Here is an 18,632-nt window from a genome sequence, read left to right as displayed (position 1 = left end):
TTAAGCATAGAGGAGAACTTGTAGGGTTGTGTAACCTTCAGTTTAGAATAATGCAAACATATTGACTTCTCAGGAGAAAGAATTTTTATTAGGCCATAGCACTGAGAAACATCCACAGAAGTCTACATCAGATACATGAGCAACATAATAAATATCCTGCTAACCATTTTTGGAAAAATTACACTAGTATATTGCTATTTCTTATATCAACCATTAGTGAAAATGGGAGACTTCATGTAAAATTAGGATAATTTTCCATTAAATAAATCATTGTTCAGTTAAGGCAACAGACTGTATGGTCTGAACATGCAGCTGTATTTCATATGCTATTTGAATAAAGCTTGAAGAAGCCTATAGATTAAATATCATAATAAACTTTATCTTTGCCATCTATGTCTTATATCTAGAGCAGATTGGTCTTTTTTTTCCAAAAAATATATGCATATAAAATAGCCATCTTTATTCTTACTAATGACATAATCTATGACTACCTGCCATCAAGCTGTTGCCATTTTTCTCAGCCAAGTTTTTTTTATAAAAGCTAGATGACAAAGATGATATTTTATTATGAATTTTGAAGATGTCGAATGATATTTTTAGGAATATGAGCTATAGAAGTACCTCTGAGAAGAGCCAAAACTTTTCTCAGAAAGCAAAGTTGGAGTCACTCTGGTAGTCAAATGAGTCCTGTGTAATTTTTAATAACATGCTGGCACTTGAATTTCAGGTACAGTGGTTGAGGAAAGCAATGGTTCTGATGAGATGGAGAATTCAGATGAAACAAAAATGTCAGAAGAGATATTGGCTTTGGTGGATGAATTTCAACAGGCATGGCCTCTGGAAGGCTTTGGGGGAGCATTAGAGATGAAAGGAAGGCGTCTGGATTTACAGGGGATACGCGTACTGAAGAAAGGTCCCCAAGATGGAGTGGCCAAGAGCTCTTGCTATGGAGACTGCAGAAGTGAAGATGATGAAGCAACAGAATGGGTAAGAGTTTGCCAGCTCAGGTCTTAACAAATTGTAGTCCGTATTTTTGGATGGCTTAGTTTGCAAGTATAATGTTTCTGTTGGGTATGTGGCACTACTTTACTCCATGCTCGAGTCAACCCTCACATGGGAATTGTACTGCCAGAAGCATTTCACGTTACTTGGGTGTTGCTGGCTCCTCCAGGAAGCAGAGGAAATGGATGGGTATGAAGCCATGCTCAAACCTGCAAACTGGGAATGGCCTAGTTCAGACATCTTAATTTTTAGTTTCCTCTGTACCTTTCAAGGCTAGGTTATTTTGCTGATTTCACTAAACACTTTTCATCTAGACCTTTAATAATTAAATGGAAGTAAAGACGCTAAGCCTAGCACAGAACTGATTCTTCTTAAAGCCACCAATCCCACAGCCCTGGACAGATGTGATAATTGTTCTCATTTGTCCCTAACATATTTTCATTTCCTAGATCACATTCCAAGTCAAACGTGTAAAGAAACCCAAAGGGGAGCATAAGAAAACGCCTGGAAAAAAGGTGGAATCCAATCAGGTAGAAAATGTACACCGTAACCAAGCAAACCTGGAGATCACTGGCCCAAAGGTGGCATCTCCTGGGCCACAGGGTAAATTTGAATGTTTAATATGCCACTTTCTTTCAGATTTCACTGTCTCAATTCTCACAAAGTGTGTGTTTGTGACTTGAAGTAGATCAGATGAGAAGGTAATTGAGCCAAGTAAACAAGAAACTAGTCACTGATGTAAAAAGTTTGTTTTGGAGTTCCCATGTGGCTCAGCAGATTAAGTATCTGGTGTTGTCACTGCAGTGGCTGGAGTCGCTTCTGTGTACAGGTTCAGTCCCTGGCCCAGGAACTTCTACATGCTACAGGTGCAGCCAAAAAAAAAAAAAAAAGTTTGACACGTACTTGATCTTTTTAAAATTGGCCATTTGTCTTATATTCTTACCATCTTAAATATCTTAATTCTTACCTTGACAGTCAAGTTTAATATTAGTTTAAATATTAATATTAAGTATTAAAATGTGGCTTTGAGACAGACTCCCTGAGTTTGGACACCAGTTTTTCCATTTAGTTCCCTGTGCTTCATTTTCCTTATCTATAAAATGGGGATAATTGCATCTGTCTTGTAGGGTGGTTGTGAATATTACATGAGTTTATACATGTAAAGAGCTTTAATGAACTGGGCATGTAGGGCTCAAAAATATTAACTATCTAGTAACAGTTTTGTGTGTCACATATTTCTTTACATATTCGATAAATGCTTTGGAACTACTTTGCATTTTCATCAGAGTTTGGTGTGTACGTTCAAGGTTCATAGTTGTTCCAAAGTCTGTCTTTGGACCCCAGGTTCAGGGCCATTGCCATGAGTCTATTTTACTTTCTTTTCCAACAGTGAAATAGTGGTGATAGAATTTCTTTAAAAAAAAAACACACACACAAAAACTTCCTTAAAAGGATATTTTCATTGTCTTAGACTTTTAAAGTTCAAGATAATTTCGTGAAAATGAATCTTAAGTTGTACTTACCGGAGCTGAAAGCAAGAGGACACATGATAAAATATAAAGATTGAGGTCAACTTGGCTACATCCCAGAATGATCTGTGACTTGAGAAAAATACTAAGAACATCAAAAAGGACATTTTGTCATGGCTGTTTAAGGAAGATAGCATGTTTTTAACAGGTTACAGAAAGAAAGTAGCACTTCCTCTAGTACATCTGTCTGCAGTAGCAAGGAAACAGATGTCCAAACTGTAAGACATCATTATAGCAAGGAAAATTCCAGTGGATTAAATAGTAAATGTAATAAAAACATAAAAGAGGAAATTTTAGATGGATATTTAAATACTTTTAAAGTAAGAAAGGACTTTCTAAAGCAGAGAGAAAAAGAAAAAAATAATTCTGGCATCAGAAAACACTGAAAAATAGAAAGACAAAGGATTGAAACAAAGTATTTTTGCAGAATATTTGTTTCTATTTACAGAATATATGATAAGCAAAGGGTATCAACATTTAAAGAGCACCTACACATTGATAGGAAGAATACCACATTTTAATAAAATATGTGCAAAGTACATGGGCAGTTCACCAAGTACACACACACACACCCACACACACACACACACAGCCACTAAACCTGAGAAAATGTTCAGTCTCACTAGCAATCAAGGGATTATAAAGATAAAATGTGACATGCTATTTTTTTTCCCTAATTGATACAAGTCTCAACAAATATTTGATTTTGAAAATGTTTCTTCCCTCACCTTAAACCTGGTTTCTTTCTATCTTTTTCTAAATTATTACTCAAATGAATTTATCACATCTGTAGTTGTATAATGATCATTCACAGGATTTCCGTCCCACAGCCCAAGCACATCCCCCCACCCCCCAAACTGTCTCCTCCAGAGACCATAAGTTTTTCAATGTCTGTGAGTCAGCATCTGTTCTGCAAAGAAGTTCTGTCTGTCCTTTTTTCAGATTCCACATGTCAGTGAAAGCATTTGATGTTGGTGTCTCATAGCATGGCTGACTTCACTTAGCATGGTAATTTCTAGGTCCATCCACGTTGCTAAAAATGCTGGTATTTCATTCCTTTTAATGGCTGAGTAATATTCCATTGTGTGTATATACCACATCTTCTGGATCCACTCCTCTGTCAATGGACATTTAAGCTGTTTCCATGTCTTGGCTATTGAAGAGTGCTGCAATGAACATTGGAGTACATGTGTCTTTTTGAGTCATGGTTTTCTCTGGATAGATGCCCAGGAGTGGGATTGCTGGATCAAATGGGAGTTCTATGTTTAGTTTTCTGAGGAATCTCCATCCTGTTTTCCACAGTGGTTGCACCAATTTACAATCCTATCAAGAGTGTGATAGGGTTCCTTTTTCTCCACACCCTCTCCAGCACTTATTGTTTGTAGACTTTTGGATGCTGGCCATTCTGGCTGGTATAATGTGGTACCTCAGAGTGGTTTGGATTTGCATTTCTCTGATAATGAGTGACGCTGAACATCTTTTCATGTGTTTTTTGGCCATCTGTATGTCTTCTTTGGAGAACTGTCTGTGTAGCTCTTCTGCCCATTTTTGGATGGGGTTGTTTGTTTTTTTTTGATATGGAGCTGCAGAAGGTGTTTATAAATTTAGGAGATGAATCCCTTGTCAGTTGATTTGCTTGCAAAGATTTTCTCCCATTCTGTGGGTTGTCTTTTCGTTTTGTTTAGGGTTTCCTTTGCTGTGCAGAACCTTTTCAGTTTGATTAGGTCCCATTTGTTTATGTTTGTTTTTACTGTCAGTACTCTAAGAGGTGGATCTGAGAAGATGCTGCTGTCATATATGTCAGAGAGTGTTTGGCCTGTGTCTTCCTCTAAGAGTTTTATGTTGTCTGGTCTTATATCTAGGTCTTGAATCCATTTGGAGTTTCTTTTTGTGTGTGGTGTTAGGGAGTGTTGTAATTTCATTCTTTTCCATGTGGCTGTCCAGTTTTCCCAGCACCACTTATTGAACAAGCTGTCCTTTCTCCATTGTATAGTCTTGCCTCCTTTGTCATAGATTAGTTGGCTGTAGGTGCATGGGTGCAATTTTTTGGAATAGTTTCAGAAGGAGAGGCGTTAGCTTGTCTCTAAATGTTTGATAGAATTCACCTGTGATGCCATCTGGTCCTGGACTTTTGTTTGTTGGGAGTTTTTTAATCACAGTTTCAATTTCAGTTCTTGTGATTGGGCCATTCATGTTTTCTATTTCGTCTTGGTTTAGTCTTGGAAGATTGTACTTTTCCAAGAATTTGTCCATTTCTTCTAGGTTTTCCGTTTTATTGGCGTGTAGTTGCATGTAGTAGTCTCTTAGGATCCTTTGTATTTCTGTGATGTCCGTTGTTACTTCTCCTTTTTCATTTCTCATTTTACCCATTTGAGTCCTCTCTCTCTTTTGCTTGGTGAGCCTGGCTAAAGGCTTCTCAATTTTGTTGATCTTTTCAGAGAACCAGCTTTTTGTTTCATTGATCTTTTCTATGGTTGTCCTTGTTTCTATTTCATTGGTTTCTGCTCTGATCTTTATGATTTCTTTCCTTCTACTAACTTTAGGTCTTGTCTGTTCTTCTCTCTCGAGCTGCTTTGGACGTAAAGTTAGCAGCTTGTTTATTTGAGCTTTTTCTTGTTTCCCGAGGTAGGCTTGTATTGCTATAAACTTTCCTCTTAGAACGGCTTTTGCTGCATCCCATAGGTTTTGGAGTGTCGTATCTTCGTTGTGGTTTGCTTCTAGGTATTGTTTAATTTCCTCTTTGATTTCTTCAGTGATCCCTTGGTTGTTTAGTAGCATGTTGTTGAGTGTCCACGTGTTTGTGTTTTTTGCCGTTTTTTTCTTGTTGTTGATTTCCAGTCGTATAGCGTTGTGGTTGGAAAAGACGCTTGATATGATTTCAGTTTTCCTAAAGTTGCCGAGGTTGGATTTGTAGCCCAGGATGTGATCAGTCTTAGAGAATGTTCCATGTGCACTTGAGCAGAATGTGTATTCTGTTGCTTTTGGATGGAAAGTCGTCTGAATATCTATGAAGTCCATCTGGTTTACTGCATCACTCAGGGCCTGTGTTTCCTTCTTGATTTTCTGTCTGGTTGATGTGTCCGTTGCGGTAAGTGGGGTGTTAAAGTCCCCCACTGTTACTGTGTCCTTGTTGATTTGTCTTTTTCAGGTTGTTAGCAGTTGCCTTGTATATTGTGGCGAACCTGTGTTGGGTGTGTAGATATATAAAATTGTTATATCTTCTTCTTGGATTGATCCTTTGATCATGATGTAGTGACCTTCTTTGTCCCTTCAAATAGTCTTCATTTTAAAGTCTCGTTTGTCTGATATGAGTATTGCTACTCCAGCTTTCTTTTGATCCCCGTTTGCATGAAATATTTTCTTCCATCCTCTCACTTTCAATTTGTATGTGTCCCTAGAAGTGAAGTGGGTCTCTTGAAGACAGCATGCATTTGGGTCTTGTTTTTGTATCCATTCAGCCAGTCTGTGTCTTTGGGTTGGGGCGTTTAGTCCATTAACATTGAAGGTAATTATTGATATGCGTGTTCCTATTGCCATTTTCTCAATTGCTTTGGATTTGTTTTTGTTGCTCTTTTTTCTTCCCTTCTTTTCTTGTTCTCTCCTCTTCTGGTCTGGTGACTATCTTCAGTGTTGCCTTTGAGTTGATTTTTCTTTGTTAGTGTATCAACTGTAGATGTTTGGTTTGCAGGTATTCCGAAGTTTTGATAGAAGAGTCTATATGTATGTGACATTGTTTTAAGTTGCTGGTCTCTTAACTGCACGTTCATCTCCAGCATCCTGCGTTTGTACCCACCTCTTCTCATGATTTCTGATTTGGGGGGCATCATTGTGCGTGGATGCTTTCGTCTCTTTACTGTGTGTATACCTTTACTGGTGAGCCTTGTCATTTGTGGTATTTTTGTTTCCTGCTGCTGTCTTGTCTTTTCTGCCTAGAGAAGTTCCTTTCGTATTTGTTGTAAGGCTGGTTTAGTGTTGCTGAATATTCTCTCAGCTTTTGCTTATCTGTGAAGGTTTGGATTTCTCCTTCAAATCTGAATGAGAGCCTTGCTGGGTGGAGTAATCTTGGTTGGAGGTTTTTTCCTTTCATCACGTTAAGTGTAGCATGCCACTCCCTTCTGGCCTGCAGTGTTTCTGCTGAAGGATCTGCCGATGATAACCTTATCGGGGTTCCCTTGTATGTTAATGGTTTCTTTTCCCTAGCTGCTTTCAGGATTTTCTCTTTGTCTTTAATTTTGGTCCGTTTGATTAAATATGTGTCTTGGTGTATTCCTCCTTGGGTTTATTTTACATGGTACTTGTTGTGCTTGCTGGATTTGAGTGAGTGGTTCCTTTCCCATGTTAGGGAAGTTTTTGGCTGTTATCTCTTGGAATATTTTTTCTGTCCCCTTCTCTCTCGCTTCTCCTTCTGGCCCCCTGTAATGCGGATGTTGGTGCGTTTAACGTTGTCCCAGAGGTCTCTGAGACTCTCTTCATTTGTTTTCAGTCTTTTTTCTCTTTTCTGTTCCGCATCCGTAATTTTGACTAATCTGTCCTCCCCCTCGCTTATTTGTTCTTCTGCCTCCTGTATTCTGCTGTTGGCTGCTTCTAGTGAATTTTTTATTTCAGTTATTGTATTTTGCATCTCTTCTTGTTTACGTTGTCTATCTTGTGTCTCTTTGGTCAGTGTTTGCTGTAAGCTATCCATCTTTGCCTCCAGTTTCTTTCCAGTGTCTTGCATCATCTTGAGCATCAGCAGGCTAAGGTCTTTTTCCTGGAGGCTGAGAATCTCCTTATCACTTAGCTGATTTTCTGGGGTTTTTTCTTTCTCCCTCCTCTGAGTTATAGTTCTCTGTCTTTTCATTTTTATAGGTTTTTGGTGTGGCGACCTTTTTACAGATACTAGCGTTGTAGCCTGTCTTAACTTCTGGTGACTGCCCCCCTTGTGGCTGAAGTCGGTATGGGGGCTTGCTGTAGGCTTCCTGATGGGAGGGGCCAGTGCCTGCCCACTGGCAGGTGGAGCTGATTCTGATCCCTTTGGTGGGTGGGGCTTAGTGGCTGGATGGGATTAGAGGAGGTTGTGTGCCTGAGGGGTCTTTAGGCAGCCTGTTTACTGAGGGGTGGGGCTGTGGTCCCAATGGGTTGTTGTTTGCCCTGGGGCTTCTCAGTGCTGAGTGATGGGTGGGGCCAGGTTTATCCCAAAATGGCCACCTCCAGAGAAAGGCATGCTGCTGAATATTCCCGAGAGCTTTGCTTTCAATGTCCTTTCCTCACAACCAGCCACATTCAGCCGTGTTTTCCCAGGATGTCCTCCAAGAACTGAGTCAGGTTTGACCCAGATTCCTATGGAGCCTTTGCTTTGCTCTGGGACCCAGTGCATGTGAAAGTCTGTGTGCGCCTTTTAAGAATGGGGTCTCTGTTTCCCCCAGTCCCGTGGCGCTCCTGCGCACAAGCCCCACTGGCCTTCAATGCCAGATGCTCCAGGGGCTCTTTCTCCCAGTGCCAGTTCCCTGCACGTGAGAGTTTGATGTGGGGCTCAGAACTCTCACTCGTGTAGGTGCGTCTCTGTGAACCAGTTAGTTTCCAGTCTGTGGGGCTTCCCACCCGGGAGCTATGGGGTTGTTTATATCATGTAATTGCCCCTCCTACCTGTTGATGAGGCCTCTTCTTTGTCTTCTGGAGTAGGATATCTTTTTGAAGGTTTACGGTCCATTTGGTTGAAGATTGCTCAGCCTTTAGTTGTGAATTTTGTTGTTTTTAGGGGAGAAGTTGAGCTCCAGCCCTTCTATTTCTGCCATCTGAATCCCATCTTATACACCTTTTCATGCAGGGGTTAATTGTCCTCAGCAAACAGACAGGGTTCCATTTCTTTCAAGGAACTTCTACCTTCAGTCTGGAAAGGAGCTCCATCCCAGACTTGGCCCTATGGAAGTCACTCACTACACATCATCCCAGAGGCTCCCTCCAACAGCGCCACTTACCCCCTAAACCACATTATTAAACCAGTGCTTTGTGAGCCTATGAAGGGAAAGTGGAAATCATTAAGGGCCATGGTAGATTGTTCTAAGAATTAATAAAACCAGTAATGTGTAACTAATTTCATTTCGTATTTTGCTGAGGGCTCCTATACTGAGAGACCAGGGGAGTGTCCTAGACATAATGTCTCTGGATTTAAACAAAGCATTTAACAGAGCCTCTTATGATATCCTTGTGGACAAAGTGGAAAGAGGTGGGCTCAAAGGCTCCCCAATGCCTGTAGCATAAAGACAGACCTGACAGCGTGATGCATAAGACCATTTATAACGCAGCCTCTCTCCCCTCTTTGACACCATTCTGTGGAACAACCATGCTCTTATTTTACCTCCTTGCTTTTGCACATGCTATTCCCACTGACGTCTCAGTGGTGCTAAAATGTCACTCGTCCTTAATCTTCACATTTCAATGCCACGTCTTCCTTGGAACCTTCAGGCAGCATTAGTTGCCCTCTCCTCTGTGCAGTTATTCTTACCTTATTCTGTACTCTAGTACTTACTCTGTCATGTTCCAATAATTTATGTTTAGTTTCCTCGCTCAATGTGAGCTCAAGGGCAGGCTCTTTTATTATTCCTCTTTGTATCCCTAGTCTCTTAACACAGATCCCAGTCCTTTATAATAGATGCTCAATAGATATTTTTCAAGTCAATTTCTTAAACATAAAAGAAAAATAAGCTTTATTATGAAATTTATGGTTTCACTATTTAAGTTATTAATTTAAACAGGTTTCATTTGAAACTTTTCCAAACTTTTTTTGTTTTTTTTAAATCTGAATCTAAATCCCTGCCTGTATCTTAAGTAGTTGTTAAATTCATGTAGTATAAAAAGAGTTATACAAGGAGTTCCCGTCATGGCTCAGTGGTAACAAACCTGACTAGTGTCCTCGAGGATATGTGTTCCATCCTTTGCCATGCTCTGTGGGTTAAGGATTTGGCATTGCCATGAGCTGTGGTTTAGGTTGCAGATGTGGCTCAGATCTGGCGTTGCTGTGGCTGTGGCATAGGCTGGCAGCTGTAGCTCTGATTTGACCCCTAACCTGGGAATCTCCATATGCTGTGGGGGCAGCCCTGAAAAGACTAAATAAATAAATAAATAAAAGTTATACAAAACCAAAGTTCTCCATCATGTTCATTCCACTGGCATTTCTTCAGAAGAATCTTTCCCAGATAGGACTTAGTTCTGTTCTTTTTTGGGGCCATAGCCAAAAGATAGTACCTTTGAAGCTTATCAAAAAATAGAGCTTTAAAAGACCAGCAAAGGAGTTCCCGTCGTGGCACAGTGGTTAATGAATCTGACTAGGAATCATGAGGTTGCAGGTTCGTCCCCTGACCTTGCTCAGTGGGTTAAGGATCCAGCGTTGCCGTGAGCTGTGGGGTAGGTCGAAGACGCGGCTCGGATCCCGCGTTGCTGTGGCTCTGGCGCAGGCCGGCGGCTACAGCTCAGCTACAGCTCCAATTAGACCCCTAGCCTGGGAACCTCCATATGCCGCGAAAGCGGCCCCAGAAAATGCAAAAAGATAATAAAAAATAAAAATAATGAAAGACCTATAAAGCTTTAAATAGCATGACTGGGGACATGCACATTAGACTCAAACAGACCTGGATCTGGATCCCATTCTGCCACCTAGTAGCCAGATGACCCTGGGAAGTTCACTTGATTTCTGTGAGCCCCTGGTTTCTCATCTGAGAAACAAGGATTAAAACCTTCCTTATGAAGCTACGGATGTAACGCACTTAGCATAGGGCCTGAACACACTGTAAGTACTCTGGAAATAAGTGATAACCTTTCATTGTGATCATTATTCCCTGTCCTGCTGCTTTTCTTTACAGCAGGGGTTCTCTACCAGGAGTGATTTTGCCCTCCCAGGGAACTCTTGGCAGAATCTGGAGACATTTTTGGTCTGGGGGCAGGGTGCTACTGATAACTATTGAGTAGAGGCCGGGGGTGCTGCCAGCCATCCTCCAGAGCACAGGCGAGTGCTCACAGCGTCAGTAGTTCCAGGTTAAGAAACCCTGCTTTAGAGATGTATGTTCCTCCTGACTTAGAGTTGTCCTTACAAAATCCAAATGTAGAGAGGTAAAAAATTTTGATAAGAATGTGGATATTGCAGAATAATTTAACTTTAACCTTAACCTTAAATTTGTCTTAAATATAAAGGATTAATTTACTTTTACTTCATCATCTATCTTTGAGAACAAGGTTTACTCAAAGGTGGTCATTATTCCTATTGCTATGAGTGACAAGATTTTAGTTCTCAAGTGGTAGAAATTCTGTAGACAAGAAGAATGACTGGCACCTCCAATGTAACAATCTGGATGACATAATCATCGGGGCATAAGACACGACACATTATCTTCCTTTGCAGTTGTGTGGATTGATGACATACTTTCCTTCCAGGAAAAAAGCGTGACTACCAGAGTCTGGGATGGCCCAGCCCGGACGAATGCCTCAAACTCCGCTGGGTAGAGCTGACAGCCATCGTGAGTACCTGGCTTGCAGTTTCTTCAAAAAACATTGAGTGAGTATTTTAAACCTCTTCCTCCTTCATGGCATTTGTGTACCAGTGATCCCACTGGGCCCCAGCTGACTTCAGGGGTGCCCTTCTTTGTCAGCAGCTGTTAGAAGAGTCATTCTTTCGAGGATGGGTGGTTCAGAGGATACCCATTGCTGACCACAGGCCACAGGTGGTCTCAGCCCATTGTGCCGAAACACAGCCTCTTCTCAGTGTCTTCACCCATACTTTCTAAACTATCTGGAAGTCAACTCCGTTTGAAGACTAAATCTCTCTTCATTAAAGCACAAAACCTTTGGTCTCTCACTGACCTCATGTGCTTGAAAAGGGAGCCAGAGCAAATCCACATTTATGAACACCTACTAGGAAACAAGTTAGCAAGGCTGCCTCTCCAATAACTGCTTTTTCCTCCCTGGATGTTCATTCTCTTTTGTTGGCCCCTTTTCTCCCCTTTAAGCATTGGCGTTGCCTGAGATTTACCACTAAGCCTTCTTATTTTACGATTACTCTTAGTTAGACTGCTCTTGCTCCCAGAACTTTGTCAGCACTGATAGTTTACAACTTCCAGATTTGAATCTCAAGACCAGACCTTCCTTCAAATCTTTCAACTCATGTCTCCAGTTACCTATCTGGTCTCCCTGCCTGGATATCTCTCAGGCACCACAAGCTCAGGAAAACTGAACTCATCATTCTCCTTACAAAAAAAACTTTTTTTTTGTCTTTTTTTACCTTTCCTAGGGCCACTCCCACGGCATATGGAGGTTCCCAGGCTAGGGGTCTAATCGGAGCTGTAGCTGCCCGCCTACGCCAGAGCCACAGGAACGCGGGATCTGAGCCACGTCTGCAACCTACCCCACAGCTCATGGCAACGCCGGATCCTTAACCCACTGAGCAAGGCCAGGGATCGAACCCGAAACCTCATGGTTCCTAGTCAGATTCGTTAACCACTGTGCCACAATGGGAATTCCCAAAAAAACATTATTTTGTTTGTTTTCTATTTCTTTTTTTTTGTCTTTTTTTGTCTTTTGTTGTTGTTGTTGCTATTTCTTGGGCCGCTCCCGCGGCATATGGAGGTTCCCAGGCTAGGGGTTGAATCGGAGCTGCAGCTGCCAGCCTACGCCAGAGCCACAGCAACACGGGATCCGAGCCGAGTCTGCAACCTACACCACAGCTCACGGCAACGCCGGATCGTTAACCCACTGAGCAAGGGCAGGGACCGAAGCCCCAACCTCATGGTTCCTAGTCGGATTCGTTAACCACTGCGCCACGACGAGAACTCCTATTTTCTATTTCTTATTCTTAGTAAACAGCTCCAGCAGTGCTTAGGACAGAAACCTTGGGAGTTGACCTTACCCCTCAAATCCAAGCCATTGCCAGTTCTTATCACTTTTACCTTCTGAATGTTTTTCAAAGCCACCTGCTTTTCTTCATCCCCATTGCTGCCTTCTTAAGCCAGAGCACTGGCATCTCCACTTAGGTTCATTCAGCAGCCTCTTAGCTGGCTCTTCTGTTTTCTCTTCAGTCCATTCTCTCTGCATTACTGAAAATACTTCCTCAACTATAAGTGAGTCTCCAAATGCTCCAATAACTTCTTATTGCTATTTATAGTGGCCTAAAATGCCCTTCATGATCTGCTCCCTGCATGTCTTTCCATCTTCAATTCTGCCCTCCCTCCCTTCACGCCTTCACACATGGAGTCCCCTTGCCTGTGGCCGTGTTCTCACCACCTTTTCCCTACCTGGTTAATTCATACTCCTCCTTCTAGTCTCAGCTTAAATCTTACTTCCTCGGGAAATCTTTCACTAACCACCTCCCCCCTCCATCAGAGGAGATATATAACCCCCTGTAATAAAGTGACATGGTAGTATATTTTTATCTTTTATAACTCATCACATCTGTACTATCACCAGACTGTGAGCATCATAACAGTGGGAACTGGGTATGTTTTGTTAAATTTTATAACCCTGATATCTGACATGTAATAGGCTCTCAATAAATAATGAATGAATGGGAGCTCCTTTGTGACACAGTGGGTTAAGGATCTGGTGTCACTGCAGTGGCTCTGGTTGCTGCTGTAACTCAGGTTCGATCCCTGGCCTGGGAACTTGCAGGTGCAGCCAAAAAAAATAAATAAATAAATAAAGTGAATGTTTGCCTAATTATATATTAAACTTTTTAAGTAGCTAGAAATAAAATTAGGCAATACCAGTTTGCCACATCAGTGTATATGATAGTGTGTAACATTTAGCCTGTATATACCAGGGAAATGACCACTTTGGAACCATAAAGAGAAGTATTTTTATCTTATACATAGTTACAAGAAATAGCTGGATCTATGTAACACTGTCTAAACTTTAGGTAACTATTTCTTTGGGGGAAAGTGTGCTTCTGTACATAAAGAGAAAATAAAAGAAAGGAACTACTTGTGGGTATTTATCACTATCTGTACCCTGGGAAAAGAAATCCTAGCAGAAAACACACTGGGGTTTAAAATCTCCCCAGTGAGAAAAAGTAGCCAAGCAGCAATAAGCAAATCAGATACCATGTTGCATGGCAAGGGGGCAGCTTGAGTAGATTGAGCAAATGCTGAGTTCAGAACTCAGTTCCCAACAATGCTGCTTTAACCTGGGGTACGAGCTCTATTCATACATGCACCACTCAATGCCCAGGCACTGGAGTCCTTGCATCTATAAAATGAAAGATCTGACTAAATAAATTCTGGTCTCTGCCATTGTGAGATTCTGCAGTTCCAGACAATTCTAATAATATCTTGAAGTTATGGTCAGCTGATTGTTGATACCTTCTCACCTGCTCAACTTTTCCATGGCTAAAAAAGTATTCACCTCCATTTTTCAGCATCACAGAACACATAGACTTTGCCACTCCAATACAACAGCCAGCGATGGAGCCTCTTTGCAATGGTAATCTCCCCACAAGCATGCACACCTTGGACCACTTGCAGGGGGTTTCCAACCGAGCCAGCCTACATTACACGGGTGAGAGCCAGTTAACAGAGGTGAGTGCTCGGCTTCTTTCAGCCTGTCTATAGTTTTTAGTCCCACAGTTAGAATACGACTAATAGCAGAAAGCACAAGTGGCCAGGCACTTTTTTTTTTGCCTCTTTTCAAATGGGCTATCATTTAAGTGGCTTTTTAGGCCAAGCCTAATTTCTCTTAGGCCCTGTGGCTGAGCTTATCCTTTTTTGTTTGTTTGTTTTATGACCAGGAAATTCTAGCTGATTCATTCCTCGAAGTACATAGCATTCTGCTTGCCATCAGACAGAGCCTCTTTGCAAGAAATATTTGGGGTAGTTAATCCTTCTATTGGCATTCTTGAGGAAGGGAAGAAGAGCAAACCTAGCATATACCTAGCAAGGAGTTTATCTAGAAGAATAATTGGAAAACATGCCACAAATGACCAACAGTAAGAGGATTTGTTAAATCCTTTTTGGTATAGATGTAAGATAGTATATACAATAAGAGCCATTAAGAAATACAGAGTAGAAATATATTTATTGGTAAGAAGAAATTTTTAGGATATATTTTGTGAAAATGTAGGTGACAGTATATAGTGTGATCCCATATTCTGAGAAAAGTAATATATGTATACATAGAAAAAACCTGGAAGATATATGAGGTATTAATAGCGGTTGTGTCTAGGTGACAGGATTACAGATGCTTTTTCTTTATTTATTCTATTTTCTGTAATGCTATAATGAATGTGTTTTACATATCTGTAATTTTTGTTAAGTGAGAGAAGGCTAAGGGGTTGGTAAAATGGCCTTCAATATGCCTCCCACAAAACGCTTTGCCGACAGGACCATAGCCTGTACCCCAGAGAAATAGTCTGCTTCTGTGGTACAGCGCCCAGCTCAGCATCAGCAGTGTCATTGGATCTCTCTTATTTTCACTCCTCTGATCTATCATCTTCCTCCCTATACCAGGTGTTGCAAAATCTTGGCAAAGATCAGTATCCACAACAGTCACTTGAACAAATTGGCACTCGAATTGCCAAAGTTTTGGAAAAGGTAAGTCACCCTATAGGAAAGCTTTAAACTCACTGCTCACTTTTTAACTTTTCCAGATTATTTGCCACTAAGTGGCTCTAACCTCTCTTGTTAGTTGCTTAGCACTTGGTAACTAAAGGGTTAATGTGAAATAACACCGCACAGAATGTTTTAATCACTTTAACATTACTTTTTCCATCACTTAGTTGGTTTTTGTTTTTTTGGGAGGGGGTATTTTTTTTATTTGTTCGCTTGTTTTTAGCTGCTTTGCTTACTTTCTGTGCTGAAACTTACCTAGTCAGTTTTCTCTTCTTTATTCCAGCTTGGATATATTCAGGTGGTGCTACTAAGAACTATGGAATCTAGGTATGGGAGCTAAGTTAGGTGTTCCTCTTCTGGTGATAAAGAATATTTGTTATTTTGGATGGTGGGTGGGAATCACATCTTGAAGTGGCTTTTTTCTTTGAAATCATGAAACAAGGTATTTACAAAACTATATTTTTATTCAGTCTACAAAAAATATAATTGACAGTCTTTAAGATTATCCATCTGTCTCTGTATGATACTTTTATAAGGAAGAGGTTTTTAAATTTTTATTTACAGTTAAGAGTCTCTCCATTTTATTAATATATGATATTGAAGAGGTAATATAATAGTGATTAAAGAAATCAGTTCAATTTCTGTGGAGTTCCCTAGTGGCTTAGTGGGGTAAGGATCCAGCATTGTCACTGCCACGGTGTGGGTTTGATCCCTGGCCTAGAAACTTCTGCATGCCATGGGCATGGCCAAGATCCATGGCCTGGAAACTTCTGCATGCCATGGGCATGGCCAAAAAAAAAAAGAATCAACTCAGCTTCCAGTATGAACATGACAGTATGGTATAGATAAGAAAATCGCATCAGTTTAAAAGAGAGGAAGTGGAAGGCACACAGCAGTCACTGTTCCATGGCAATTCTTAAATTCTATCTGGTCCCCAATTTCCAGGGTAGGAAATATTCCTTGGTTAGAGCCTGTTTTAGTTCTCTGGCATTGGTTTCCTAATCTATTACTCAGCTCTTTCCTCTGAGCTATCTTTCCTTTTCCTTAGAAGTGTCCTGTGGCGTTCCCATTGTGGCGCAGCAGAAACAAATCTGTCTAGGAACCTTGAGGTTGTGGGTTCAATCCCTGGCCTTGCTCAGTGGGTTAAGGATCTACCGTTGTGGTGAGCTGTGGTGTAGGTCACAGACTCAGCTTGGATTCTGAATTGCTGTGGCTCTAATGTTGGCCAGCAGCTGTAGCTCCGATTGGACCCCTAGCCTGGGAACCTCCGCATGCCACGGGTGTGGCCCTAAAAAGCAAAAAAAAAAAAAAAAGGTGCCCTGTATTTGCAGCTGAACACCTTACTCAGCTGCTGTCTGCAGCACAATTTCTTAAAAAAACTTTATGGACTTTGAAGTCATAAGCTATTCCATCAGACAAAAGCCACACCCACAAGTCTCTTTAAGAATGCCCCTGTCTACTTTGAACATAAGTCCAGGATAATATCTTTAAGATTCTTAGATACTTTTGTTTGAGAGTCTATGAGGCTTAAAATCAGATTTTTTCTTAGGTGGTAGTAACAAAGGGTCTTATTGCCATGCTTTTGATTTTACCTTGATCCTGAAGCCGTAGTTTTTGCTGGTAGCAACCTGGGTCTCATTTTTTTGTCAAAACCTTATGCTGACTAGAGAAGCTGGCAGTTGAAAAAGTTTCATTTCCCAGCCCTGAAAGTCTCAGGTTGGAAGAATTTTCTCTAAATTCTGCTTAGAAAACTGTGCAGTTCCTTGTATAGTTCTCTTCTCTCTTTTAATACCTTTATTATAGGTGATTTAAAAAAAATTTGTTAGGAGTTCCCATTGTGGCTCAGCAAGTTAAGGACCCAACATTGTCTCTGTGAGGATGTGGGTTTGATTCCTGGCCTCGCTCAGTGGGTTAAGTAGCCGGCATTACCACAGGCTGCAGCATAGTTCACTGATGAACTTCTGATCCAGCATTGCCATGGCTGTGGTATAGGCCTCAGCTGCAGCTCCAATTTGACCCCTAGCCCAGGAACTTCCCTATGCCAAGCTACTGCCTTTAAAAAACAAAACAAAACAAAAAAACTATTTGTCACTTTCAGCATTCTTCCTAGAAGTCTTCCTAGCCAGACCCACAACTTCATCAAGTATTTTCCTATATTCTAAAATACAGCCTCACTGTTTATTTGGCCAATAGATAATAATGCCTCTTCTCCAATCTCCATTAATCATCTCATTGCTGCTCCTTTCAGCAAGTGTTTTCAACTCATTCCCCAAACTAATGTCATGTGCTTTAAGTTTCTATTATGGCAACACTCCATTCTTGATACAAAATGCTATTTTCAGTAGTGTTTTTTGTTTGTTTGTTTGTTTGTTTTGTTTTGGCCTACTAAACCATGCCAAGATTTACTGGTTTAAAACTATTATTTGCTCAAGATTCTATAATCCGAGCTGGACTTTCCTCTGGCCTGACTTGGAATCATTCATGCAACTACAGACATGTGGCTAGCCCCCAAAGAAAGCTGGAGCGATTAGAATAGCTGGGACACAGCTGGGTCTCTTCTCTCTCCAAATTGTCTCTCCAGCAGAGAAGCTGGACGTTTTTACCAGGTGGCTTAGGGCTCCAAGAGGGTGAAAGCAGAAGCTTCCAGGCCTCTTAGAGTCTGCACACAGAACTGAAACAGCACCACTTTCACCCATTCTGTTTGTCAAAGCAAGTCCCAGGGCAGGGGAAATAGCCTCTATCTGCTTGTAGTGACCAAGACTATGGGCCATCTTTAATCCATCGCTGTTCCTTTCAAAAAGAGCACCTATGAGACTGACAACTTTTCAATGGAAATAATGGGAACTAGAAGCCAATGTAATGACATCTTTAAAGTACTAAAGAAAGAAAACTGCAACCTAGAAAAGATATTCTTCAAAAATTAAGGTGAAATAAAGATGTGTGCAAACTAGTAAAAATTTGGAGAATTGGACACCAATAGACCTGCACTGAAACAAGAATTAAAGGGAGTCCTTCAGAGAAATGATCCCAGATAGAAATATGGACATGCCAAAGGGAATGAAGAACACTCAAAGAAAATGTAAATGAAGGCGTTCCTGTTGTGGGGCAGCAGAAACGAATCCAACTGGTAACCATGAGGTTGCAGGTTTGATCCCTGGACTTGCTCAGTGCGTTAAGAAACCCACGTTGCCGTGAGCTGTGGTGTAGGTTGAAGACAAGGCTCAGATCCTGCATTGCTTTGCCTGTGGTGTAGGCCGGCAGCTGTAACTCCAATTCAACCCCTAGCCTGGGAACCTCCATATGTTGCAGGTGCGCCCTAAAAAGGAAGGAAGGAAGGGGGGAGGGAAGGAAGGAAAAGGAAGGAAGGAAGAAGGAAAATGTAAATGAAGAGTAACTGTACAAAATAATAACTGTACTGCCCTGAGGAGCTTCAACTTTATCACCAAAATTCATGGTAGTAATAACATAAGTGATGGAAGGGAAATAGAGTTTAAAAGTTGTAAGCTTTAATTGGTGTTGGTCAAGTAGTGAAAGA

The 18,632-nt window shown here is 41.1% G+C and overlaps 1 protein-coding gene across 4 annotated transcripts in view; it reads left to right on the top strand.

Moving 5' to 3' along the window:
* Positions 1 to 18,632, top strand: part of TTC17 (tetratricopeptide repeat domain 17) — a 147,885-nt gene that overhangs the window by 98,958 nt on the left and 30,295 nt on the right. For 2 of the 4 annotated variants that reach the window (XM_047775947.1, XM_047775946.1), the window contains 5 exons: positions 728 to 987; positions 1,452 to 1,605; positions 10,938 to 11,058; positions 13,909 to 14,068; positions 14,996 to 15,079. In XM_047775947.1, the coding sequence (XP_047631903.1) occupies positions 728 to 987; positions 1,452 to 1,605; positions 10,938 to 11,058; positions 13,909 to 14,068; positions 14,996 to 15,079 (779 nt within the window). Of the gene's footprint in view, positions 1 to 727; positions 988 to 1,451; positions 1,606 to 10,937; positions 11,059 to 13,908; positions 14,069 to 14,995; positions 15,080 to 15,380; positions 15,848 to 18,632 lie in introns of those variants that run through there. The other 2 variants (XR_007134378.1, XM_047775948.1) reach the window with 2 other exon arrangements.

The sequence above is a fragment of the Phacochoerus africanus genome, chromosome 4 (genome assembly GCF_016906955.1).
Source record: "Phacochoerus africanus isolate WHEZ1 chromosome 4, ROS_Pafr_v1, whole genome shotgun sequence".
Classification (NCBI taxonomy): domain Eukaryota; kingdom Metazoa; phylum Chordata; class Mammalia; order Artiodactyla; family Suidae; genus Phacochoerus; species Phacochoerus africanus.
Note: the sequence above shows the minus strand (reverse complement) of the source record. Positions and strands in the feature narration are given on the sequence as shown.